The sequence below is a fragment of the Canis aureus genome, chromosome 37 (assembly GCF_053574225.1).
Source record: "Canis aureus isolate CA01 chromosome 37, VMU_Caureus_v.1.0, whole genome shotgun sequence".
Lineage (NCBI taxonomy): Eukaryota > Metazoa > Chordata > Mammalia > Carnivora > Canidae > Canis > Canis aureus.
Window position 1 is genome coordinate 7,842,359 of NC_135647.1, and position 26,299 is coordinate 7,868,657.

Below are 26,299 nucleotides of genomic sequence, written 5' to 3' on the forward strand. Positions count from 1 at the left end.
TGAACAACAGGAAAAAAAGAGAAAGACGAACCAAGAACTGACTCTTAACTATAGAGAACAAACTGATGGTTACCAGAGGGGAGGTAGGTGAGGGTATAGCTAAAATAGGTGATGGGGATTAAAGAGAACATTTACCATGATGAGGAACAACCACCACCAACAACACAACAAAATAAAAACAAAAAGAAAACACAAGAACAAAAAACTCTCACCTGCAACCCACCAGGGAGTTCAGGACTTTTGATCATTAGCTACCCATTCTCCTGGGTGGTGCCATACCAATAAATAAATAAATAGCAAATTGCCTTTCTTCACTGCAAAAAAAAAAAAAAAAAAAAAAGTAAGTTCTAATTAAGCCTTTTGGTGCCTCTAGTTTGAAAATATTTTACAGGTTTACAGAAGGGATGCCATTTATTAAATGAAGTTTTCTTTATATTCACTTGTCCATGGATACATGGTGTGTTTTTATTTTGGAAAAAAAAGTAACAAATCATTGGTACTTGTTAAGTGGTAGAAGGGAGAGTAGGTGCTGTGTTTAAAAGCCAGAAAATCTATTTAAAGGCCAGAAATTCATGTAATGTTTAGGGCAGCTCAAAGCGGAATTTTGTTGGCAGATTCACCAACTGCAGACAACTCTTGAATTTAGTTAGCAAAGAAATCAGAGCAGCGATTCTGTATGGGTGGGGGAGTAGGGTGTAGACAGTCCATGGCCAGTGGTGCTTGTTAGAACGAGAAGAGGTTAGTGAGTGCCCTTGAGGTCTATCTGAGAGTCTGCACTGGGGCATCTCAGAGAGATTGATAGAGTGAATAAATTGCAGAGCTGTGTGAGGAATGATGGGCAAGAGATCCAGAAAGAGCTAGGGTGATTGGATGTGATTGGGAGAGGAATAGGGGAAAACTGAAGCAGGTTGGAGGCTATCAAGCTACCTCAGATGTTTATTGAAAGAGCCCAAGGAGTGTCTGCTTTCTAGGCGATGCTAAGGTCAACCAGGTAAGGCTCCTCTCTTGAAGGAGAACACAGGCTACTAGTGAAGAGGACCAGTCCATGGATACTTCAGGTACAAGACATGACATGATGGGTGCAGTTGGCCCACATGAGCCAGAGGGAAGGGGGAGACTCAGCGTTTGCCTCTCCCTAGTTCTTATAGAAGTTTTTTTTTTTTTTTTTTTAACAAAACATGTTGAGCCAGGACCCTGAGATCAAGACCTGAACTGAGATTAAGAGTTGAATGCTTAACTGACTGAGCTACCCACGTGCCCCTGATTTTTTTTTTTTCTTTACTCTAACTCTTGGCAAGTCCCTGTTACCAGCTGAACATCCAGTGTATGTTTGGTGAGCTGAACTTTGAGGAACAGTGACTGGTGGGATAGCCTAGCTCCACTCATTATGTTGGTGACAGTGCAATGTATTTATTTCTCATGCTGTCTGTGTGGTTACCAGTGCTTTTACATGAAGTGAACTAATTAATCATTAGCTGGCAGATGACAATCCACCTGTTCCCGTAAGCTAAGTCACTTGATCCCAACAAAAGTGTTAGAATCATTTATGGGAATTTCTGAGTTAGAAAGGAAATCATGGATCATCGATGTGACCTCCTGATGGCCTCAGAAAGCTGAGGCCCTCAGATGACTTGAGTTGCCTGATGTTTCATACATAATAGACGTTGACTGCAGCCCACGTTTAGCCTGTCACAGAGCTAGTCAGTGTCCTGTCTGGGGTTAGGGAATGGATAGCCTCACTCTGATTCCACATGTACTTGGAAGGGCCATCAAATCTAAGATACCTATTTATTTTTAAGTACTTATTTCCCAGAATTCTGTGATGCTTTTATAACCCGGGGATGTTTTTGTGGCATTAGCTACTTGATAAGGATTGCAGTGATGGTCTCTTCCTAGTAGTAGGTAGCCATAGCAAGCTCAGCGTTCACTGTAGAGGGAAAGGGTATCATTTGGGGGTGGCCTAGGAGTATATTCATTGAATAAACAAGTTGTGACTGTGTGCACATTCTGTACGAATTTTAGGAACCTTCCTGTTTCATTATGTGCAGGTACCCTTCAGCCTCCTCTTCCCCATAGATTTTATATCCCTGAGAACTAGCAGCAATAGGCAGTAACTGCTGCCTTATACTGTCAAATGGCCCAATTCACAAGTAAAACATAAATAGAAAAAAAACACCACAGGAGGAGGAAATGGCATCTTGGCTTAGTGGGGTTGCAAGGTGAGTAGAGTTCTTTTTAAAGTTTATACCACTGCAAAAGCTAAATTATAGACTCTGGAGGACTGAGGGGTTACAGGTAAAACCCACAGGACTTTTCCCTCCATGTTGGGACAGATTACCTTTAATGCTCAACTGTGAGCTTGCAGGGCATGGGTTCCGTGAGTGACACTGAGTGCCTGCTCACATCTGCCCAATTGTCATTCCTTCTGCCATCAGGGACTTAGAGAATCTGATATCAGAAAAGAGGGAAAAAGGAAGTTGAGGCGGTAGAGGTGCTGGCAGGCAAGTAGTACTTTGGTGGGAATCAAACAAAAGTGAGAAAAAGTTTTAGCGATAGCCAACATTTTAGGATAATTAGAAACATTTGCCAAGTTTTGTGAAAAATCTTTGTGCTTCACTTTATTGTCCATATATATCTATACGGCTTGGTGGATTTTTAAAAAATAGTTACCTTTGTTATGATAGCATCCCCAAGGCAGATCTGAACACCCCCCCCCCCGTTTGCTGCTTAAAATAATGAAATGAGAGAAAATATTTAAATTCCTGAAGGCCAAAGCCCAATGAACTGGCAAAAGGTGACTTTTTAATTGTTGAAACGCCAACAGTTGGGGTCTTCATTAGTGTTTTCATCCAGGTATGGGAAGGTAATTCTTGATGGTAGGTTAGGCTGTAAAAAATTTTTTAGTGTTTGCTATGTATGAAATCACTTGTCAACTGTCCAGTTCAACCCATCTTTTTTTCTTTTTTAATAAAGATTTTATTTATTCATGAGAGACACAGAGAGAGAGACAGAGACATAGGCAGGGTCCCTGTGGGGAACCCAATGTGGGACTCGATTCCAGGACCCTGGGATGATGACCTGAGCCAAAGGCAGATGCTCAACCACTGAGCCACCAGGTGCCCCTAAGTTCAACCCATCTTTAAAATTAATAATTGTGAGGCCATACCTCCTTATTGGCTTTGAAATGGAGTAAAAAACTGATCATAAATGCTCTAATCTCCTTTGGGTCTTATTTTCTGACTGTTTAAACTCTCAACTTTAAAAAAAACTTAGCTATTTATAAAGTAAAAATAACTTATGATGATGATAATAATAATGAGTCCTTGGATTTGCCAGTGCTATTCTAGACATTAATGTCTTACATATATATTAATTCACTAAAACCTCGCAACCATCCTAAAGTGGGAGGGCTTATGTCTATGAATGAAGACATTAATAAGTAGTGGGTGGATACAAAATCTGGATCTGGAGAGACCCCAGGCTGTACTTTCAACCACAACACTGCACCATATTAATTCTAAAATAAACAAAACCCAAAAACACATGCCCTCGCAGGCAAACTCCAAAATTAACTCTTGCAACAACCTTTATGATGCTATTGGGCTCCTTGATGTGTGTTGCAATTGTGCCTATGTCTTACAACACGTGATATTTTTTTTTTCTTAAATTTCTCTCGAAGAGGAAAATAAAAATGTCACATAAGAGCCTAAGCTTAAATTCTCCACTTAAGAGGAAGCAGTGACTGGGCTAAAGATAGTTTCTTGCCTTGGGCTTTTCTTCCTATATTATTTTTATTAATTAAAGAAAAATTTGTTGTGAGCCCTTAAAGGGGATCAGGTGTTGGGGAAGGAATTGTGTTTTGATGCTTTCTCTCTTTCCCCTCCTTGCCTACAGAAGTCTTCATTGTGCATTTCAGAACTTAACAGAAAATGGCTTTACTGTAACTTTCTTGACTGTCTTAGTAAATAATATATCCAAGGTGAATTAATTTGCCTCTTATGAATGTCACCACCTCTGTTCTGCCATGGGTCCATCATGCCAGATGTGAAAATGGAAATTAAAGGACTTTTGACAATAGTAACTTTTTGCTTTGAAAATTGTCTGTAATTGGTTAGTTGATATTATTTTTAGTTGGTGTGGGTTCCATGAGTGGAACTGTTTGCAGGTCTTGATTTCTTCAAGCTACTCACAAGAAGCAGTTCTTCCTTCTGGAGCCCTGATGCATCCCACCGGATTGCACACAGCAGTGCCATTGTGCTGTGTAACTCCAGCAGTGGCCACCTGGAGCTTCTATAGATTGGTGGCCTGGGTACCTGGGCCCCCAGTACTGCTTTTACCCCTCACTTCTCCCTCTGTTGTCTTAGATTTTTCTCTAGGCATGCCCAACAGCTCTGCACTGTATCATGAAGCTCATTTTTTGAGACAAGAGCAAGTGCAATGATGCCACCTGGAAGAGGTGTCCCGTTGATAGCCATGCACACTGCTGCTCCATGCATGTTGCTCCTATGTGTACATATTCCTTGCACCATGATGGGTCTGGAGTGCACCACAAGAACTGCAATCAGTGCCATCACGACTTGTTTAGTGTGCTACCATTTTTTTAAGTCCCTTCAAACCCTGTATTTTATATAAAATTTATAAACCTTTACAGAAAACTGACCGTTATTATTAGTCTTGCTTTTCATTTGAATTCATAGAGGCTCCAGTAAGTGGCTGGCTGAGGGCTACTGGGGCCTTACAGGCAGCCTGTGGAGGTTGGCCCATGGGATGAGGGAAGCAGGAACTTCACCCACAGCCTGGTCCATGCTGTGTTTGCTCAGGACTGTCCCTTGGGCATTGAGAAGAGGTAGGTGGAGTGGTGAGAACACCGGGTTAGAACTGTCTTTGCTTTTCAGGTCTAGAGAAAAAACAAGAAATCAGGCAGTTTTCCAATCAGTAAAGCCTGAGTATAATTTTGCATTTGCCCAAATAGCCTATGACCTACTGGAAAGCACAGAAGGGAAAAGAACTAGTTGGAGTCCTTCTTTGGAACCACCAGAAGTGGGAGCCATTGAGTGAGGCCTGCTGTAGCTATCTGTATATTCCCCCCTTTTTCCCTTGGATTTATTTCAGTTTTCTTCTATACATCTCTTTTCTTCTTTACCATTAGGTTTGGATTGTATTAATTCCATCTAAATAGTTGTACATTCATTCATTCTACAGAGATTAAATTCTTATGTGCCAGGCGCTGTACTAGGTGCCAGGGATCCAAAAAGTAACAAGCCAATAGGTTTCTGTCCATGAGAGCCTCACATACTATTGGAGAAACAATCGGATTTTGTCAAGAGTCTTAATTGTTTGTGCTGTCAATTCTGAGTTCTAGAGTGATGCGGCAAGAAGCGACCATTACCATATACTTTTTGTCTTTTCCCTTCTTATTTATATGCCATCCCCAACATTTTTGTCTTTATCATTTCTCTATATTTTAAAGTATTTTTTTTTCAATTTTTATTTATTTATGATAGTCACAGAGAGAGAGAGAGAGAGAGAGAGAGAGACAGAGACACAGGCCGAGGGAGAAGCAGGCTCCATGCACCGGGACCCCGATGTGGGATTCGATCCCAGGTCTCCAGGATCGCGCCCTGGGCCAAAGGCGGGCGCCAAACCGCTGCGCCACCCAGGGATCCCCATTTCTCTATATTTTAAACCCAGGATTCCTAAATATTTACCAGCACTGCCTAGCTCTGCATGTAGTACTCAGACTTAAACAGTTGTCCAATTTCTGGTCCGTCTCTAAGTCAAACAGTTTTAAATCTCTTTTGTGTCCTCCTGTTTATGAACAGCAAAATGTATTTTGACTCTTTCAGATATTTTCCAAAATTAGTCATTAATCATTTCTGATGACATGTTTCCATTAAGTTGTGGTATTTTTTTGTTTTGTTTTGTTTTGTTTTTGTTTTTTTAGAGAGGAAGAGCATGCACATCTGCACGCCTGCGGGAGTGGGGGTTGGGGGAGGGGCAGAGAGAGAAGGAAAGCGAGGATCTTAAGCAGGCTCCATGCCTTGTGCAGAGCCTCATGTGGGGCTTGATCTCCAACCCTAAGATAATGACCTGAGCTGAAATCAAGAGTCAATAATTTGAAGAATTAACACTTGGAACTTAAAGAAAAGCATTTCTTGAAGTCATTCATAGCTCCAAAACATTCTTGTAATCTCAAAAATGCCTTCCAGTAAACATTTTCTGAATGCCTAGCAGAGGTATGACACTATGTTCCTTATAGAATAAAAAATAAGCATAGTCTTCAGAGCCTTTTCTTAGCTTTTCTCACCTTTTCTCTGTCCTGCCTTTATCTACCTTTTCGTATTCTCTTAACACTCTGACCACTCACCCCCTAGCTCCTGAGCATACCATTCATTCTTCTTTCATTCATTCATTGTACTGTTGAGAACCTAATATACAGCAGGCACTATGCATACATTGATCAACAGGATGGATAGATGTTACCTCTGCCTTCTTGAATCTATTGGTCCAGGTAATGAGATCTTTAGAACAGAGCACAAGAAGTGATGTGATTGTGGAAGCTGAAGGTGTAGTGGGAGCAGGAGAAGGGAAGGCTTCCTAGAGGAGGTGACCTCTAAGCTACAATCAAAGGACTGCAGAGGAGGGGAGGGAGGGATGGACAAGATCAGAGGTAGGGAGATTAGCAAGTGGCTGTTGGAAATTGTTGAGTTGAAATGAATGGTGGCCTGAATTAAGGTAGATGTGGAGAGGGGAACATGCAGATTTAAGATAGATTTAGAAGGTAGAATTAATAGAGTGAGATTGGTTCTGTTTGGGAGGGGGCATGTAAGAGAGAAGCACAGTTCTCTGGTTTCTGGCCTGAAAGCAGTCAGGTGGTTGAAGGGCCCCACCCTTGAGCAGAGACCCAGAAAGAGGAATAGATGGGAGGCAAAGATTATGAGCTCTGTTAGGGACATACTGGAATTTAGGTGTCTGTAGTTTATCCAAGCAAAGATTCCAGCAGGCATGGGGATATACGTATAGGAATTCAAGGGAGAACCTCTGGGCTGCAGAAAATGATTTGGGATTCTCCAGCTGATATTTGAGACACAGGAGTAAGGGAGGTCTCTTGGCATATAATGTGGTATGAGAAGAGAAGCTGGCCTAGGATGGCCTCCAGAAGGGCACTGTGGTAGCAGGTGACAGGGGAGCAGCTCTCAAAGGAAAGAGATAAAAAGTGATCAGAAAGGTAAAGACAACACAGAGAATGTGGAATCAGGGAGTCAAGAAGAAAGAGCGTAGAGTCAAGTATAGTGTCAAATATGTTCCTGGCAGGCAAAGACTGGATATGGTTCCTTGGCTTTGGCAAGCAAGAATATGGTGGTGATTTGGGCAGAGCAGTTGTGGGGTATTAGGGATAGGCCATGGTTTGTGGCATGAAGGGGAGGTTGAGAAATGGAGTATGATTTTAGGGATTCTTTGGAATTCAGTTTTTTTTTTTAAGATTTTATTTATTTATTCATGAGAGACACAGAGAAAGGCAGAGACACAGGCAGAGGGAGAGGCAGGCTCATGCAGGAGCCCGATGTGGGACGCGATCCCAGAACTCCAGGACCATGCCTAAGCCAAAGGCAGATGCTCAACTGCTTGAACCACCCAGATGTCCCATGGAATTCAGTTTTTAGAATAAAATCCCATCCTTTCCCTTTTCCCCTATGACTGCATAGGTGGAAGAATTAATAGGTACCAAAGAAAAGCATGCTTATTACTTGAAAACAAATTTTTAACCTTTGTTGGAAATTTGTTTCCTACCTTTGAAAACTGTATATAGTTTGCTGTTGAATAGGCTAAGGTGTTTTTGTTGTTGTTTTTAAAAAAACAGGATGCACGGTTTCTTTGACTCTTGGTCCACATTACAATTTCCCTTTTGCTACAAACACATATTCTAGAGAAGGTGATTACATAATAGGAGCTGAAAATAGATTTGTTCCTAGGGACCAAGCAAAATCGCAGATTTTCCTCTTAGAATGATCTGCCAGGATACAAGGGCTACCAGCCCTTCAGTAGTCTCTCCACTGTTGGAGGAGTTATATCTCTGTTGTATCCCACCTGGCCCCACAAGGTCTCTCTCTGATAAAAGCTAAATGGTAGTGTGTTTTACTTTCAGTGTAAACTAAATTAAAATTAATTCTGCGGTGAGACTTTGGAGAATTTCATAACACTCTCAGATAATTGGTCACACCCTAGGGAATTGCATAAGAAAATATAGTCCTGGTTTTGCATTTTCCGTTTCCCCAAAGATCTCACTGAGTATCATCTTCAACAGCAAGTAGTATTATGGGTGTTAGGAAAGTGTATAGTTCAGTGGAGGGCATCTTCCTTGGAGAGGTAAAGTTTTTACTTAAGTCCACCAGGAAAGAAGTTGTTCAAATTGGATTTTCTTGTTTAGGAGCAACATAAGTTGTTGGGGAGAGAGGCAAGTTGTGAGTCTGTTTCCTTCCCTCTTGTTAAATAACCTTATTTAACCTCTGCATTTTATCCTCTGGGAAAACAGTGATGCTATTTGTACTCACTGCCTCCTTAGTGATGTGAAATAACCAAATGCAGTGTGTGTCTATGAGTACACATGTGTGTTACTTTTTTATAAGAAAGATGACACTGTGGTATCATATAGTTAATTCATGCTCCATGCTGGTTGGGCTTCTGTTTCTCGATTAATTCTATTTCCAATGTGTATGCCTAAGAATTTTAAAATAAGTAATGAGATTTGAAAAAAAAAAAGTGTTAGAAAAAAGGATGAATGTAGCCTTTTAAAAGCACAGTCACAAGCTCATCTCATTTGGCAAAGAAGATGGATTAATTGTGTTTTCATATAGGACAGATATTTGACTATACAGGAGAATATTATGCATTTGATAGGCCATCAGGGATTTTTTTTGGGGGGTATGTTTCATCATTTATATCCTTTCTACTAAAGGATGTGTAGAGACATTCGTCAACTATAATTAGTACTTGAGCTTTTCTCCTTGCTACTGTGTTGGGAAAACAGCTTGATGGAAAAAAAAAAAAAAGATAATATCTAGCATGTACTGAACAAGCAGTGTGCTAATCACTTGACATGTATTAACTCATTTAATTCTGTGAGAGTAGGTCTATTATCATGCTTATGTTATGGAAGAATTTGAAAAACAGGTTAAGTAACTTGGCTAAGGTTGTCCAGCCAGGGGTTGAGTTACGATGGGATCTGTCTCCAGCAGGCTGAGTTCATAGCTTGTGTTCTTCACTCTATTCTAGATACCATCACTATTGGTTAAATCTGTGTGCTTATTAATTCATCTGCATAACTCTCCCTTTTTATAGTAAATACTTAAAAATGTTAATGTAGTGGCCAATAAAGTCATTGGCCAAAGGTCAATGATAAATCAACTAGCAGTCAGGAAAATGTAAATTGAATTACTACAATACCAATGTTTACTACCTGATTGAAAAAATTAAGCAGATTCATAGCATACAGTGCTGGCAAAGGTGAAGGATAAAGAAGACCATAGGCATATATGATGGTGGGAGTAAAACATTTCTTCCAACTTTTGGAGAAGGTATCTGGTCATACTTATCAAATTAAAAAAATATATACCATTTGACTAAACTCCTAGGACTTCATCTTACAGACAAAAATCTTCAGAGCATAAAGTTATATATCAACAAGGATTTTTTATGGTGCTGTTTGTAGTGGCCGAAAACCCCTGGAAACCACTTGGAGGTTGGAAACTACTTGAGTAAATTATGTCATAAACATAATATTGAAATTTTGGAAAACTAATAAGGCCCTTTTCTTTCCTCCTGGATGTGGACCAACTTGGAAATAAATCCAAGAGACAGAGGAAGATCAAAATATTACCTTTATTAATGATAAAGTTGATTACCTTTATTAATGATAAAACCACAGTAGGTTCCCTTTCTCTTTACCCTTGAATGAGACTGACTTACCCCTCAACCCTGAACACTGGTAGCTGGGCAACCACACAAGACCCCCTCGGAAGGACAAAGCAGGGAGCATAGAGAGAGAAGGCCTTTTGTAAATGCAGACCTGACCCTAAAGAGAGAAGTCCCAGAAGGTCTGAACTAGTCATGTTCAGTGTTTCCTCTCAAATTCAGTTGGCTAAGTCATACATCCGTCCCAGGAAAGGAAGGACTGAGGACGGTCAGGTTAGATACCTTTCATATTTTCCCTTCTAGGGAATAGAGTGGAAATTATTTTTATGGAAATCATTCTATGGAAAACTAAAACATTCCCCACTCTAACACATATTATGGAATACCATGAAGTTTTAAAAAGTGCATACAAGCTCAATGTGAGTAGACCTGGAAAGATGTCTGATATTTTATTAAGTGAAGCATTGAATTACATGATTACCATGTAATCAATACCATGATTATATTAAAGGAAAAACCAACATGTATGGGTACATTTTTATAGATATAGATAAAAATATTAAAAAATTGACTCCAGTTTGCAAAGAAATATGGTGGGTGGTGTGTGTAGAAGGTTGGGAATGGGGGGGACCATAGGTTTTTTCACTGTATATTTTTGTGTCTTTCAGTTGTTAAAATAAGTGTTTATTAATTTTTTTATAGGAACATAAAATGAAATGAAAAATAACCACTACTTTTTTTCAATTGACTTCATTTTGGTATAGTTTTGCTAGATGCCTGGAAGAAAAACTTGAAATTCTTTTGTTATATTTCATTTAGTTCTCATAATATAGGATAATAGTTTGATTACTTTGGATGACTTTTGTCTGTTCTGTATGAATCAATTGGTTTTCCAATTTGTTTTTAAACCTTCTACAAAAAGTGGGGTGTACAGTGCACTAGACCTTTTTAGTAGCTCTTCCTATAGTTAAGAAAGCTCTTCTGTGATGGGGTGATGAGTGTCAGGGAGCCAAAATGTAGCCAGTTAGTCAGCCAGCAGGTATATCAACAAAGTATTAATAAAGATATTGTAGGTCATGTTGGGCATGGAGATCTGAATCTATTTATAAGGTGGAAGCAGATCTGTCTGTAGAGTTAGGAGCCTCCTGCCATAGTCTCCCCTCTGTGGGCTATTTTCCTTACCTACAAATGAGGGGCTTGCTCCAGATAATTGCTAATAGTCTAAGATTCTCTTGTATATTTTATGACTGAATTAAAATCTTTAATTACTCTAAAATGGACTTGCTAAACTGCCTGTCACACACACACACACACACACACACACACACACACCTGCTTCTGGTGGTGATCTCTATCTGTGTGTAAAATTTGACATCCAGGCCCTGGTCAAGATTATAAAGCCGTAATCAAACCAGTAATCAAAAACCTCCCCACAGGGACACTGGGGTGGTTCTCACTTGGTTGAGGGTCTGACTCTTGGTTTCAGCACAGGTTGTGATCTCTTGGGTTGTGAGATTGAGCCCTCTGTACTCAGCAGGGAGTCTGCTTGAGGATTCTCTCCCTCTGCCCCTTCTCTCTCTCTCTCTCTCTCTCTCTCTCTCTAATCTTTACAAAAACACACAAAACCTCTCCACAAACAAAAATCCTGGACCATATGGTTTCACTGGTGAATTCTACTGAACATTAAAAAGGAGGATTAATACCAATCCTTAAACTTTTTCAAAAAACAGAAGAGGAGAGAATACTTCCAAACTAATGTTATGAGGCCAGCATTACTCTGAAACCAAAGCCAGACAAAGACACCACTAGAAAAGAAAATTATAGGCTAATCTCTCTGGAAAACAGAGATGCAAAAGTCTTCAACAAATATTAGCAAACCAAATTCAACAATATGACAAAATTCAGATGTCATGATCAAGTAGGATTCATCCCAGGGATGCAGGGATGGTTCAGCATCTACAAACAATCAACATGATACACCACACCACATTAACAAAATGAAGGATAAAATCATATGGCCATCTCTATAGATGCAGAGGCATTTGACAAAATTCAGCATCCATTTATTATAAAATTGACAAAGTGGGTATAGAGGGAACAATTCTCACAATAATAAAGGCCATTATAATAAAACCACAGCTGATATCATATTCAGTGGTGAAAAGGTAAAAGCTTTCCTTAAGTCAGGAATAAGGCAGGGGTGCCTGCTATCACTACTTTTATTCAACACAGTAGTGTAAATCCTAGCCAGAGCAGTTAGGCAAGAAAAAGAAACAAAAGGCATCAGAATTAGAAAGAAGTAGAACTGTCTCTAATTCCAAATGACATGTTCTATAGAAAACCCTACAGACTGTACCAAAAAACTGTTAGAACTGGTAAATTAATTCAGTAAGTTGCAAGATATGAGATCAATGTACAGAAATCTGTTGTATTGCTACTCACTGATAATTAGCTATCAGAAAGATAAAGTAAAATAACTCACAATTAAATAAAAAAGAAGATACCAGAATAAATTTAACCAAAAAGGTGAAAGACCTGTATATTAAAAACTATAAGATATTGGGGCACCTGGGTGTCTCAGTGGTTGAATGTCTGCCTTTGGCCCAGGTTGTGATCTTGGAGTCCTGGAATCGAGTTTCGCATCAGGGTCCCTGCAGCGAGCCTGCTTCTCCCTTTGCCTATGTCTCTGCCTCTCTCTGTGTCTCTCATGAATAAATAAATAAAATCTTAAAAAACAAAATAAAACTATAAGATATTGATGAAAAAGATTGAAGAGGACAGAAATAATTGAAAAGATAGACCATGCTCTTGGATTAGAAGAATGAATATTGTTAAAATGTCCATACTATCCAAAGCAATCTACATATTTAATGCAATCCCTATCAAAATTCCATGGCATTTTCCACAGCAACAGAACAATCTTAAAATTTGTATAGAGTCACAAAAGACCATAGCTAAATCAGTCTTGAGAAAGAAGAACAAAGCTAGAGGCATCATGCTTTCTGATTTCAAAGTATTCTACAAAGGTGTAACAAAACACTGTGGTATTGGTATAAAACAGTTTAATGGAACAGACTAGAAAACCCAGAAATAAACCATGTTACAAATTAACGGTCTATTAATTTATAACAAAGGAACCAGGAATGTATAATGGGGGAAGTACAGTCTTTCCAGTAGATGATGGGAAAACTGTACAACCACATGCAAAAGAATGAAACTTGACCACTATCTTTCACCATACACAAAATGGATTAAAGATTTGACTGTAAGACCTGAAACCGTAAAACTCCTACAAGAAAACATAAGCAGTAAACTCCTTAATGTAGGTCTTGGCAATGATCTTTTGGATTTGAGGCGAAAAACAAAAGCAATCGAAAAGTGAACAAGTGGGACTACATCAAACTAAAAAGTTACACATCAAAGGAAATCATCAACAGCATCAAAAGTCAGCCTAGCAATTCAGAGAAGATATTTTGCAAATCACATATGTGATAAGGGGTTAGTATCCCAAATATATAAAGAACTCATACAACTCAATAGCAAAAAATAATCTGGTTAGAATTTGGGCAGAGGAACTGAATAAACATTTTTCCAAAGAAAAATGGCCAACAGACACATGAAAAAAGATGTTTGATATCACTCATCATCAGAGAATGCAAATCAGAAGCACAGTGAGCTATCACCTCACACCTGTCAGAACGGCTGTTATCAAAAGAATAAGAAATAATCTGTGTTGGTGAGGATGTGGAGTAAAGTTCTCCTCATGGTGGGAGTTCTCCTCATGGGCTATTGGTGGGAGTGTAATTTGGTGCAAACACTATGGGAGATGGTATGCATGTTCCTCAAAAAATTAGAAATAGAACTACCATATGATCTAGCAATTCCACTTCTGGGTATTTATTCAAAAGAAATGCAAGCTCTTTACTTGAAAAGATATCTGTACCCCTATATTCATTGCAGCATTATTTGCAATAGCCAACATGTAGAAACAACCTTAGTGTCCATTGATGTTTGAATGGTTAAAGAAAGTGCATATGCATATGTATGTGTGTGTGATGGAATATTACTCAGCCATAAAAAAGGAAAATTGCCATTTGTGACAATATTAATGGACTTTGAGGGCATTATGCTAATGAAACAAGATAGAGAAAGACAAATATCATGAGCTCACATATGTGGAATCTAAAAAATATCCCAGAACTCATAGATACAGAGAACAGATTGATGGTTGCCAGAGGTAGGGGCTGGGGAGTGGGCAAAATGGGTGTAGGGCATTGAAAGGCACAAACTTCCAGTTGAAAACCAGTCATGGAAATGTAATATACAGTATGGCGACCGTCATTAACAATACTGTGTTGTGTATTTGATAGTTGCTAAGAGATGGATCTTAAAAATTCTTGTCACCAGAAAAAGAACTGTAACAATGTGTGGTGATGGATGTTAATTGGCTTATTGTGGTGATCATATCATAATGCACAAAAATATCAAGGGGCACTTGGCTGGCTCAGTCAGAAGAGCATGTGACTCTTGTTCTCAGGGTCGTGAGTTCGAGCCCTAAGTTGGGTGTGGAGATTACTTAAATAAGTGAATAAATAAAAACTTTAAAAAATATATTTATTTATATTTACATATTTATATATATTTTTATTATATATATATATTTTAAGTTTTGATATTAAATATCAGATCTTTTTTGGTACACCTGAAACTAATTTGTTATATGTCAGTTAGATCTTAGTAAGGTAAAGTTGCCCCAAACATTACACTTCCTAGTTAAGTGGTGCTTCCTTCTGTACTTCTGTCCCTTCTTCCCACTGTTAGTCTTAGGGTTCAAGTCTTAGGGTTCACTCAGACCTTATTCTGAGACGGTCCTCTCAGACCTCCTGCATCCCATCTTACTTCCATCCCACATCCAAGGCTGGTAAAGAATTGCAAGCAGGTACACTGGACCAGAGTCAGGACACCTTAGTTCTCAGCTCTGAGAACAGCCACTCGATAGCTGTGTGACCCAGGCCAAGTCATTGACAGTCTCTGGGCTTCACTTCTCTCACCTGGAAAATGAGATGTTGGAAGGACAGGTGAAGGTTTAATTAAGTGAATCATCCATGGTGGCTAAGCAAATTGTTTCTGGATCCAGAATCCCTGAGTTTAAATTCTAGTGTTGCCAATGACTAGGTATGTGATGTTTGTGAAAATGTTTTAACTTCTCTGTGACTTAATTTACTTTTGTTTAAAATTTACTGTGCCTCAAAGAGCCTCAAGAAGTTGTGAATGTTGAAGGAGTAACACAGGAGGACTTAAAGCAGTGCCTGGGATGTGGTACACACCCTGCTGCTAGTTATTATTATCGTGTTGCTGTTGTTGTCACTTTCGACTGGCTAACAATGAAATTCATTCTAGTGGGCAGATCACATCTCCAGAGGATATATAGGTGGCTGTCTGTGGACAGGGTTTACAGGACTCCTCCAATGGTCCTGAATTCTATTCAGTCTTCCTGCCTCCTTGGCCCAGGATTAGAAGTATATGATTTATGGGGTGGGAGGTAAGCTGGAGACAGATCCTTAAAAAAAGATGTCATGCACATATTTTCAGGTTTTACTCTGCCATGGCTAAACAGACAGCATAAACATTTTTTTGCCCCTATATCCATTGGAGTTCATTTTTAAAGTGTTTTAATTTTAAATCATAACTAATACATGACACAATATTTACAGAATAGGGCAAGCTGCAAGTCTTCCTGTGCAGTGTAAATGAGCCAAGAATACAGGATTTTTTTTCCCTTCGAAGTAAGAGAGGGATTATCTCATTCCAGAGGGACTGGATGACGTACCCTGAACTGGGGACTGGGGGCAAGGAGGCTTCTGATGTGAGTATACAAACTCCAAAGAGAAAGTCTGTGGAAGTCTCCGAGATGAGTTGTTGGAACTGGCTTTGAGCCCCACCTCCTCACCCTACTAAATGGAGATCTTGAGAGGCAATCGCAGGCAGTGGCTAAGCATGTCAGTTTAAGTCCTGATGTTGCTCTGTGGTGGAGGAGCTTTGGAGTCCTTTATGTTGTGTCTGAGATCCTCGGTAGGACATTGAGGCTTGCCAACAAGGTTAAGTCAGGTAATGGGTGTGAAGCACTTAGTATCACAGCCAACATTTGTTGAGCTCAGTAAATGTACATGCCCAATAAATGCCTATTGTTATTACTTAAAACTTGTGTGTTTTAAACAAAGCCTGCGGGTTGTGTAAAGCCATTGTAGGCCAATGAGCTTTTTTTTTTTTTTAAGTATTTATTTATTTGAGAGAGAGAGTGCCTGAGAGCAGGAGCAGAAGGAAGAGGGCAGAGGGAGCTAGAGAAGCAGACTCCCTCCTGAGCAGGGAGCCTGATGTGGGGCCTGATCCCAGGACCCTGGGATCATGACCTGAGCTGAAGGTAGATGCTTAACCAATTGAGCCACCCAGGCGCCCCTGCCAATGAGCTGTTGATAGCTGTGGGGTCAGGGAGGCAGGGGGCAGGGACACCCCTCTCCTGTGGGTGGGCCGAGAGACCCTTCTGGGGTGTAGGAGGCTTCCACATATGCCAAGACTCACAGCTCCTCACAGCCTTGCCTTTGGGGCTTGCTCACTTTCCACACGTGGGTGCAAGGGAAATGAAGTGTGTTTCATTCCAGCTGTTTGAGTAAAGGATTTTTACTGAGCGGTATGATGGGGTTGAATCGTGGTCCCCCACCAAATCCAGATGTTGAAATCCTAACCCTTTGTGAATCCAGCCACTGTACATAACCGTTTTGGTTTTCATCCTCCTCACGTGTGAAATAGGGAGGAAGCTACTTCAAAAAGTTTTTACAAAGCTTAAATCGTTTACATGGGGTTTAGCACTGCACCCGACACGTGGTGAGCACTGGATGAATGGCATGTATGGTTATGGTGGGTCACTAAAAGCCCATTTCGTTTTAAACCACACACGTGGATGATCAACTTTAAATGATATTTGCTTATCGACAAGCTTCGAAAAAAATCAGCTCGTTACACATTTAAAAGGACTTCTTGCTGAGGTTCCAAGGCGTTGGAACAAAAGCGTCACAAGGATCTCTTTGAAAGTGCAAAGTAGCAGAAGAGTATGGTACAAACACTTTTTGTTCTGTGCTGCAGAAGGGAATAGGATTTCTTGTCATCTTCCCCAGCCACATTTATTTGTAGGAGGCAATGCAAGAGAGTACTGTTTGTGGAGGAGGAATGGCTGGCCTTTAAATAAGGAATTGTTTAATTAGATTGGTTTTGTCTGGGAGCATATAAGGCAGTGTTGCTGGAGAGAAACATTCCAGGCCTGGATGGTCGCCTGGGCCTCATTGGTGAGCCACCATGGTAGAGGAAATAATTTTGCACTGTAATATTTGCTGTTTGTTAAAAATAGACTGCTTGCATCTCTTCATTAGGAAGAAGGCAATGTTTTTTGCTCCTGGCAAAGTTCGTTTCTTGTTGGAAGAATATGAAGGCCATGGAACAGAAATCCCCAAATAATGCCTTTGTAGCAGCACATAACTGCTGAAAGATTTAAGATTTAAGACATACATTAGAAAATTGCAGCACAGTTTGCTTGTGTTTTGGTGAAATAGGGAGTCAAACCCTTGGGCTTGTGTTTTATTTTCTTGCAATGACTTTGAAATCTTGTAAGAGCCGTGGAAATTGAGCTCCTGTTGAATCTGAGGTATGTCAGGCTTGCGTGTGTGGAAGAGACTGACCAAAACAGCTGTGCTCTCCTGTTTCCTTGTGCATAAGGACCCACACAATACTTTAATTGTGCAGAGCATATTGTTGAATATCACAAATGAAAGCGCAGCTTTCTTTTCTGCTCCGGAGGGGGTGTGTCAGCACAAAAGTAGAGACGTTGCACATGTTCCTTTTAACTGTGAAGTTTATTCAAGAGCATCATGGTACAGATTTTATTCTTTCTGGCCGTCCACGCTGTTACCCTTGACATTTTGCCATGTATAGAACGTGTTTTTCTTTAAGAGCAAACTTGTTACAGGTTGTTTTTTTTTACTTATGCCTAATTCTTCCCTGAACTTTATCTGCAGTTGGTGCTAATAAATGCAACCTTGAGGCTTAGGGATTTTAATGCAGATTTTTTTTTAAAGATTTTATTTATTTACTCATGAAAGACACAAGAGAGAGGCAGAGACATAGGCAGAGGGAGAAGCAGGCTTCCTGTGGGGAGCCCGATGCAGGACTCGATTCCAGGACCCCAGAATCCTGATCTGAGCCAAAGGCAGACACTCAACCACTGAGCCACCCAGGCACCCCTAAATGCAGATTTTTAAGTTTCCTAGATTGCCTTGATGGTGTGTGTGTGTGTGTGTGTGTGTGTGAAAATCTACATGGAGTTTACAACTATAAATTGTAAAAAAAAAATTTACAGAAAATTTGCTTTGTTTCCTGTCACCTGACAAAATAGCCAACTTCCACTTTGTGTGGTACGTTTGCCTTTTTTCCTAATGCCACTATTAGTTTTTTTTTTTTGACATAGTTGTAAGCATACATACAATTTTATACTCTGTGTTTTTTAATTAGTTATAACAAATGCTTTTCATCTGATTATAGGCACTTTGCATGCCCAGTTTTAATACTGTTACACTGCATAGGTCTACGCACTAATTACTATCCTCTGTGTCCTGTGTTTAAAAGGTAGATCTTCCTTTATTTTGTTTTATAAGTAATACCTTCACATTTTCTCAACATTTCACCTTCTGTTATCCAACAGATGGATTTCCAGGAATTGGTTGAATGTGCAGCTTATAGCAAATACCAGCACAGTGCTTTCAAGAAGGATTGTAACTCAAGGTGCATCCTTGAGCTGTTTCATATGTTAACCAGTGTCTTTACTAGTTGTTGAACTTTTAGGTCCCTCCTTCTTGGGACTGGAAATAATACGGAGGTAAAAATTTTTGTGTAAAATTTTGTGCACATTTCTAATAGCGGCGATGATGATTGGTTGAAAATTTACAGCCATGGCTAGCTATGCAAAAAAATGTAACTTTGAAATTCCTCCCTGCTGCACTTTATTTAGCTTTCAAGCAAAATTGCCAGTTATAAGCAGCTCCCTAAAGTTTTGTCTGCCCCTGCCCCTAGGAATAAGCTAAGCCTGAAGGGTCCACATACCTTTGGAGCCATGGTGAGGGCCTCAGGTCCTTGTGCCACTGGGGCCTTGCTGGCTGGCCTCTGCTGGAGTGGAGCCTCTCAATTTGGTTTTGAGGGTTGGCCTCTCTTTGCTGCTTTGTCCCCTGTACCGTGCAGTGTCTCCCGTGGCTCCTGGGGGCAGGTTCACACTTAGCATCCACATCAGTGCAACCCCAAGACCTTCTCAGGCCTGTCAGCCCTCTGCCGGTCTCTCAGCTGCTCCTGGAGCCTGGGAGAGGGGCCTGAGTGATGCCTCTGGTTTGTGTACTTCATCACCTTCTGAGCCTCTTGGAAGCACTGCTGGCATCGCCTGGGGCTGCGTTCTGAGAAGCCAGGCAACCAGTGTCCTATGGAAATACTTGTATCATTCCTCCAGACTTCTTTCCTATATTTGTAGAGACTGCTTAGACTTTTTCAGATTTCTCTCTGCTTTAGGTTTACGAAACCCAACTTGGGAGTTGGAAAACCCAGAGATTGACTCTTTGTCGTAGACTGCATTGCCTCTCCCTGTGGAAGAAAGGACACATGGAAAATTCTGGCTGCTGCCTGAACATGTGGTGGGAAAGGGAACCAATACAGGGGCAGCAGGGAGGAGGCTGGGGAAGCCAGATCGTAATAGCTCAACAGTAGTTACTGTGTGTTGAGTTACTCTACACTTAATTCGTTATGTTATCATAGTGGGTGTAGAATAATATTAATAGCAGGTGCCTGTCAGCACCAGGCACTGGGGAGCCAGTTCGTAATAGCTCAATAATAGTTACTGTGTATTGAGTTATTCTACACATAATTCGTTATCATAGTGAGTGTAGAGTGATATTTATTAATGTTAATTAGAATAATATTAATAGCAGGTGCTTGTCAGCACCAGGCACTGTTTGAAGTAATCTTACGTATTTAGTTCCAACAAGCCTGTGAAGTGGTACCACCACTATTACCCCCATCAAATGAACTAAGAGTCGAAGCGCAGCAAGCTCTTGTAGCTCTTCAGGCAGTAAATGGTGGATCCTGGTTTTGAAGCCAGATATTCGGCTCTAGGTCAATTCTTGCAACACCTGGATCTATTGTTGGTTGTGGGATGCGGGGTCATGAGCCCTTCATGTGGTTATTATTTGAAGGTAGATCTATTTCTTTTGTAATGGTAATTTGACATGCTTCTTCTGGAAGTTTGATCATTTCATAAAAGGCTTTTGTTATTATTGTTTTTACTATTTAAGAAGACAGGATCCCTTTATCACTTTGATTTGTTTCTGTACTTACGTATATCTATTACCTCACTAACTTAGGTGTTTCTCCAATTTGGGTAGTTTCAACTTCTGGTAGTCACCAGAGTTTAGTATCTATCATCTCAGGCCAGTGATTTGCTTGCCAGAGTTGTGTAATTTTTAAAACCTGTTTGTTATGGGAAGGCTCAAACACACACAGAAGTGGAGAAGTTAGTAGGATCAGCGTTCTTATGCTCAGCACTCACTTTTCAGCTCATGGCCAATCTTGTTTCATCTATACCATGATTTGTTAACACTGGCTCTCCTGACCTGTTGGGTCAAAATATTCTTTGTTGTGGGGGGCTGTCCTGTGCCTCTTCAGATATTATCCTCTACCCACTAAATACCAGTAGCATTTCTTCTGGTTATGACAACCAAAAATGTTGCCTAGGGAGCAAGTCTTCCCCTGAGAACCACTGATTTGTACTCCCTCCACTCTCCCCATCCCTTCAAGATTATTTGGAAGCAGATCCTATACATTAAATCAAAACACATTTTGAGTTGTGTTTCTGAAAAACAATGCCTCCAATTTTATTGGTCCTATATATATAGAGGAAAGAAGTAATTATCTCATTCTGTTCCTATATGAATTAGTGTCATGGCAGCCTGCCCCCATCGGCTGCAGAGATGGTCATAGTTCATTCCAGCTACTAGAGTTGATATGAAGTAGCAAATGCAAAGAAATTGGTATCATGCTTCAGCCTATAGTTTAAAAAAAATTTTTGTGGTAAAATAGACAAAATATAAAACCTTCCATTTTAACTATTTGTAAGCATACAGTGCAGCTCAGTGGCATTAAGCACATTCCCATTGTTATGCAACCATCACCACCACCCATCTCCAGAATTCTTTTTATCTTGCAAAACTGAAACTCTGTATCTGTTAAATAATAACCCCATTCCCCCCACCCCTCAGTCTGTCTACTATGAATCACCTTTCTACTCTCAGTCTCAATGAATTTAACTGCTGTATTCTAGGTGCTTCATTTAAGTGGAGTCATACAATAGTTTTCCTTTTGTGACTGCATTATTCACTTAGCTTAATGCCCTCAAAGTTTATCCATGTTGTGGCATATGTCAGAATTTCTCCCATCTCAAGGCTGAATAATATTCCATTGTGTATTAGACCACATTTAAAAAAAAGATTTTATTTATTTATTCATGAGAGACACAGAGAGAGAGAGAGAGGCAGAGACACAGTCAGAGGGAGAAGCAGACTCCATGCAGGGAGCCCGATGTGGGGCTTGATCCCGGGACTCCAGGATCATGCTCTGCACCAAAGGCAGGTGCTAAACCGCTGAGCCACCCAGGGATCTCCTGTTATACCACATTTTGTTTATCCATTCATCCGTTGATAGATGCTTGGGTTGATTCCACCTTTTGGCTATTGTGAATAGAGCTGTTACAAACATGGGTGAAGAAATATATCTTCAAGATCCCACTTTCAGTTCTTTTGAGTAAATACCCAGAAGTGGATTTGCCAGATCATATATATAATGTATAATGGTAGGTTTAATTTTTTGGAGAACCGCCACAGTGGCTGCACCATCCTACATTCCTACTTGCAATGCAGAAGTGTTCTAATGTCCTCATCCTTGCCAACATGTATTTCTTTTTTTAAATAATAGCCATTCTAATGGGTGCGAAGTGGTGTCTAACTGGTTCAATTTGTGCCTTTTAAGATATACATCTGATAGTGGAAAAGCAGTTCTGTTAGAAGCCTCCTGTAGAACTAAGCAGTGCTGCTGTGTTTCCACTTTTGCCTTGGAACAGTTTGCCAGGGAACATTCAGATAGCCGTCCATGACTCACTCCCGGGAAGAGGATGAGGGAGTGGGTTGTGTCTGTGTGGAGGAGGAAGCTTGCAGTCCCTAGCGAAGTATTGCATTTAAACATGAACTACTAACAGTTAAAGGATTCAGGTTAGATTAGCATCAGGGGCCATTAGAGCCAGAAAAGACATTAGAGACCAGGTCTACCAAATCACGTTTGGCAACCCCCTCCAAAAAAACTGAAACCCAGAGCGTGTCAGTCTTCTTGACTTGGTGGTAGTGACAGTTTCTTGCCCACTATCCCCAATACCTGGCATGTAGAGTCAACCTGTGAATGTTTGTAGAATTATTCAAGGAATTACCTAAGGCTGCCCAGCTGATACCTGAGAGTCAGAACTAGGGCATTCAGTCAGGTCCAGGTGAGATTATGGTGGCTGAAAGATGGCAGATAGCGTCAGTGACCCAAGCAGTCTTCACTTCTTCATTTCTTTATCGATCGCTGGAATGACAAGATGAGATGGAATTTTTGCACGGTGAGCCTTATTCTTCCTTGGAGGGCAGCAGGGACCCACTTTCTTTAAGACAACCCAGCTGATGACTGTCGGGGGGCTGAGGAAGTCTGGGCCAGCTGAGTGACAGCCACCAAGCTTAAATCTGTTCCATCTCATCCCTGCCCTGCAGCCTTTATGGTCCCATCCTCCCATCCTCTACTTGTGCCTTTCTTCTTTCTGGGAAAGCCTAGTTCCTCCTGGGTACCTCTGTGTGTGTGTGTGTGGGGGGGGGGTCTCTATCTTTTAGTCTGCTAAAGCAGGTGTTCTCTATCTTGCCTGCTTACCAGAACCATCTGGATGCATCAGAAAGTCCTGATGCCAGGCCAGTTATATCAGAAGGCCTGGGGACGGGACCCCAGCAGCAGTATTTTTAATGTCCTTAACCACCATCTCCCCCTTTGCCTTCCAGTTTTTACCTAAACATTTTTTTCCTCCTGATTATTAGCCTGAGTCTCCTCCTTCCTTAGCCATGAAACTTCTTGTTACTTACTTTGGATCTAAAGGGCACATAATATAAGAGAATGATAATGTAGTAAGTTCACACAATGTTATTGTTACTTTATGATCACTTGTAGGTTGTTACCCTCTTTCTCAGAGTATAAGCTCCTGAAGGCAAGGGCGGTGGCTCCTTTCTCCTCTATCTCACTGCGTCTCAAAGTAACTGTGCATCACCATCCCTTGGAGGGCCTTTAAAGCAGCCCACCTTGAGAACGTCTAATTTAGTAGGTCTCAGGTGGGACATAAGAATTTGCATTTCTGACAGTTATCCACGTGATGCTGATGCTGCTGGTCTGGGGACTACACTTGAGAAAGCACTACTCTACCCTTTGGATCATTCCTCATGTGCAGGGGCACTCAGTAATTACTGGCCAACCCAAAGTTATGGAACAGATTTCCCCTTGGATGCTCTCCTAAATGACTATGTTCCTCTGTGGCTGAGAGAATGAAAGAATATTTGATTGATCACCTACAGATGATCCTAACTTCAACTTTATGGTTGCCAATTCCTTTATATTTTGAACCTTGCTAAGATGGTTATTTTTCTCTCCATTGGGTGTTTGTGTGTGAGAGAGGGTTGCTGTTGGTGTATTTAGGCTACATAAAAAGGTAGGACTTCGTGGGGAGATGGGATAATTGGGTGGTGGGCATTAAGCTAGGCACGTGATGTGATGAACACTGGGTTTTATCCACAACTGATGAATGAATTATTGAACTCTAAATCTGAAACTAATGACGTACTGTATGTTGGCAATTGCATTTAAGTTAAAAAAAAAAAAAAGGTATGACCGTAACACGTAGGCTCGGATCACAATTCACCTCCTCTCTGGCTTTCAGGATAAAAAGTGGTGGCAGAGGCACCTGGGTGGCTCAGTGGTTTAGCTTCTGTCTTTGGCTCAGGGTGTGATCCCTGGGTCCTGGGATCGAGTCTCACATCGGGCTCCCTGCAGGGAGTCTGCTTCTCCCTCTACCTATGTCTCTCCCTCTCTTTCTGTGTCTTTCATGAAAAAAATAAATAAAATATTTGAAAAAACAAGAAAGCGATGGCAGGCAAGAGCGGGTATAGTTTTTGGAAACTTCAGTGAACAATGATCTTCTAATAGAGGGCGGTGGGAATTCACAATTTTTAAAAATGACACAGAAGGGCTGCCTGGATGACTCGGTTAAGCAGCTGACTCTTGATTTTGGCTCGGGTCTTGATCTCAGAGTTGTGAGTTCAGGCTCCGAGTTGGGCTCCGTACTGGACATAGAGCCTAATAAAATGGTAATAATAAAATAAATAAAAAAATGAAACAAAATATTCTTCAAAAGCATTTCTGTGGATTATCAGGAGTCCATAGTAGCCTTGATTTTTACTGGGAAAACAAAATGAACTCAGGGGGCACCGATGTTGCCCCCTCCAGCCCCACCGCGGCGACAGCCCTAATGAATTTCACCAACAGCCACAGTTTTCTGTAGTGTAAGGGACTGTGGAGACTAAATTTGAGGCTCTATATAGATATCTATATCCTTGCTCCCTTTTATGTTAAGTGTCTTCTAAAAGTGAAGTTTTCATTCTGAATACTCTTGAGAAGGTTGATCCACTTTTCCGGTTGTCGCTGATGGTTACATCACTTGAAAGATCAGCTGATCTTTCCCATGGGTATCAGGGAATTATTTTATATATTCCTTTAGGTCTAATATTTTTGACAGAGAAATCAGTGGGATTTTTCTAGGGAATTTGTTGCCTGTTTTGCATAATTGGCAGGAAGTTTAAAGGGAGGCTAATTTCTTCTTCTTTTTTTTTTTTTTGAGACTTTATTTGAGAAGGAGGGAGAGCATAAACAAGGGTGGAGGGGCAGAGGGAGAGGGAGAAGCAGGCTCCCCGCTGAGTAGGGAGCCCGACCTGGGGCTCCATCCTAGGGCCCTGGGATAATGACCTAAGCTGAAGGCAGACGGTGGTTAACTGATTGAGCCCCCAGGCACCCCGAGGTTCTTTTGTTTTATATATGGATTTTTAACGCTACCCCTTGAACTTGACCAATGCTCTTGTTGATTTGGTGTTAATTTAAAATGAGAAAAATTAGGGGCACCTGGGTGGGCTCAGTAGGTTAAGTCTGCCCTAGGCTCAGGTCATGATCCCGGGGTCTGGGGATCAAGCCCCGTGTCAGACTCCCTGCTCATCAGGGAGTCTGCTTCTCCTTCTCCCTCCCCTCCCCTCAAGTTATGCCCATACTCTCTCTCTCAAATAAACAGATACAATCTTAAAAAAATGAGAAAAACTAGAGTCAAAACAGCTGATGATTACTTTGGAGAGACGGATTTAGTTTCTTAGGTATTAAATGAAGACAGCGTCATGGATTTGATTCATTTGTGTCTCTAAGGGAACACGTGCTTTATTTTAAGATCATGCTGTGGGTGAGCATGGGGTGGGGCAAAAGAGACCCAGTAAACTGACCTCACCATCACTGAGGTCCTTTTACATTAAAAAGCCCTCTTTGTATGGGTGGAAAAGCAACCTTGGCTAGTTTTAAAGGATTGGAAACATAACTCAGGTTCCTCACTTCTTACACCAGATGAAGGCATGGTTAATTTTTAGCCCCTGAACCTTTTCCAAATGAACACGCTGCTGAGAAAAAAATCCAAGGCCAAGTCTTAGAGGCCCTTTGCTCTGGAAATCTGAAAAGAGTAAAGAGAACTTACACAGGTAAAAGGGTAAAGGTTTTGAGTCTCTCTCTCTCTCTCTCTCTCTCTCTTTTTTCCCCTGTACAGGTGAATTTTGTGGCATGCCAGCTCTTTGCTTTGTTTGCTGCTTTCTGGTTCCGCATCTACTTAAGTCCTGGTAAAACCAGTCCCGATGTCCGGCACGCACTTGTCACCATTTTTGGCATCTATTTTGTCATCTTTTGTTTTGGCTGGTGAGTATGAGCCTCAGGAATACTAATCTTTATCCTTTGGGTAATACTCTTTGTGGCAATACCCTTGGCATTTCCCAGGCACCAAGGAAAGAAATATATTTACTGTTATTATAAACTAATGGAGATGTTCCAGGAATGTCCATTAGCGGTAAGAACCTAGAACCAATAAACTACCCGTTAGAAGTCAGTTCAGTGAATTTTTCTATAAGTTATGCTTCTATTGATTTCACCCTGGGTCATGTAA

The 26,299-nt window shown here is 40.8% G+C and overlaps 1 protein-coding gene across 1 annotated transcript in view; it reads left to right on the forward strand.

Annotated features, from left to right (window-relative positions):
• MBOAT1 (membrane bound glycerophospholipid O-acyltransferase 1) overlaps positions 1-26,299 on the forward strand; it is a 113,661-nt gene that overhangs the window by 31,206 nt on the left and 56,156 nt on the right. Inside the window, exon 2 of the mRNA XM_077886397.1 lies at positions 25,910-26,055. Within this exon, the coding sequence (XP_077742523.1) occupies positions 25,910-26,055 (146 nt within the window). The remainder of the gene's footprint in view (positions 1-25,909; positions 26,056-26,299) is intronic.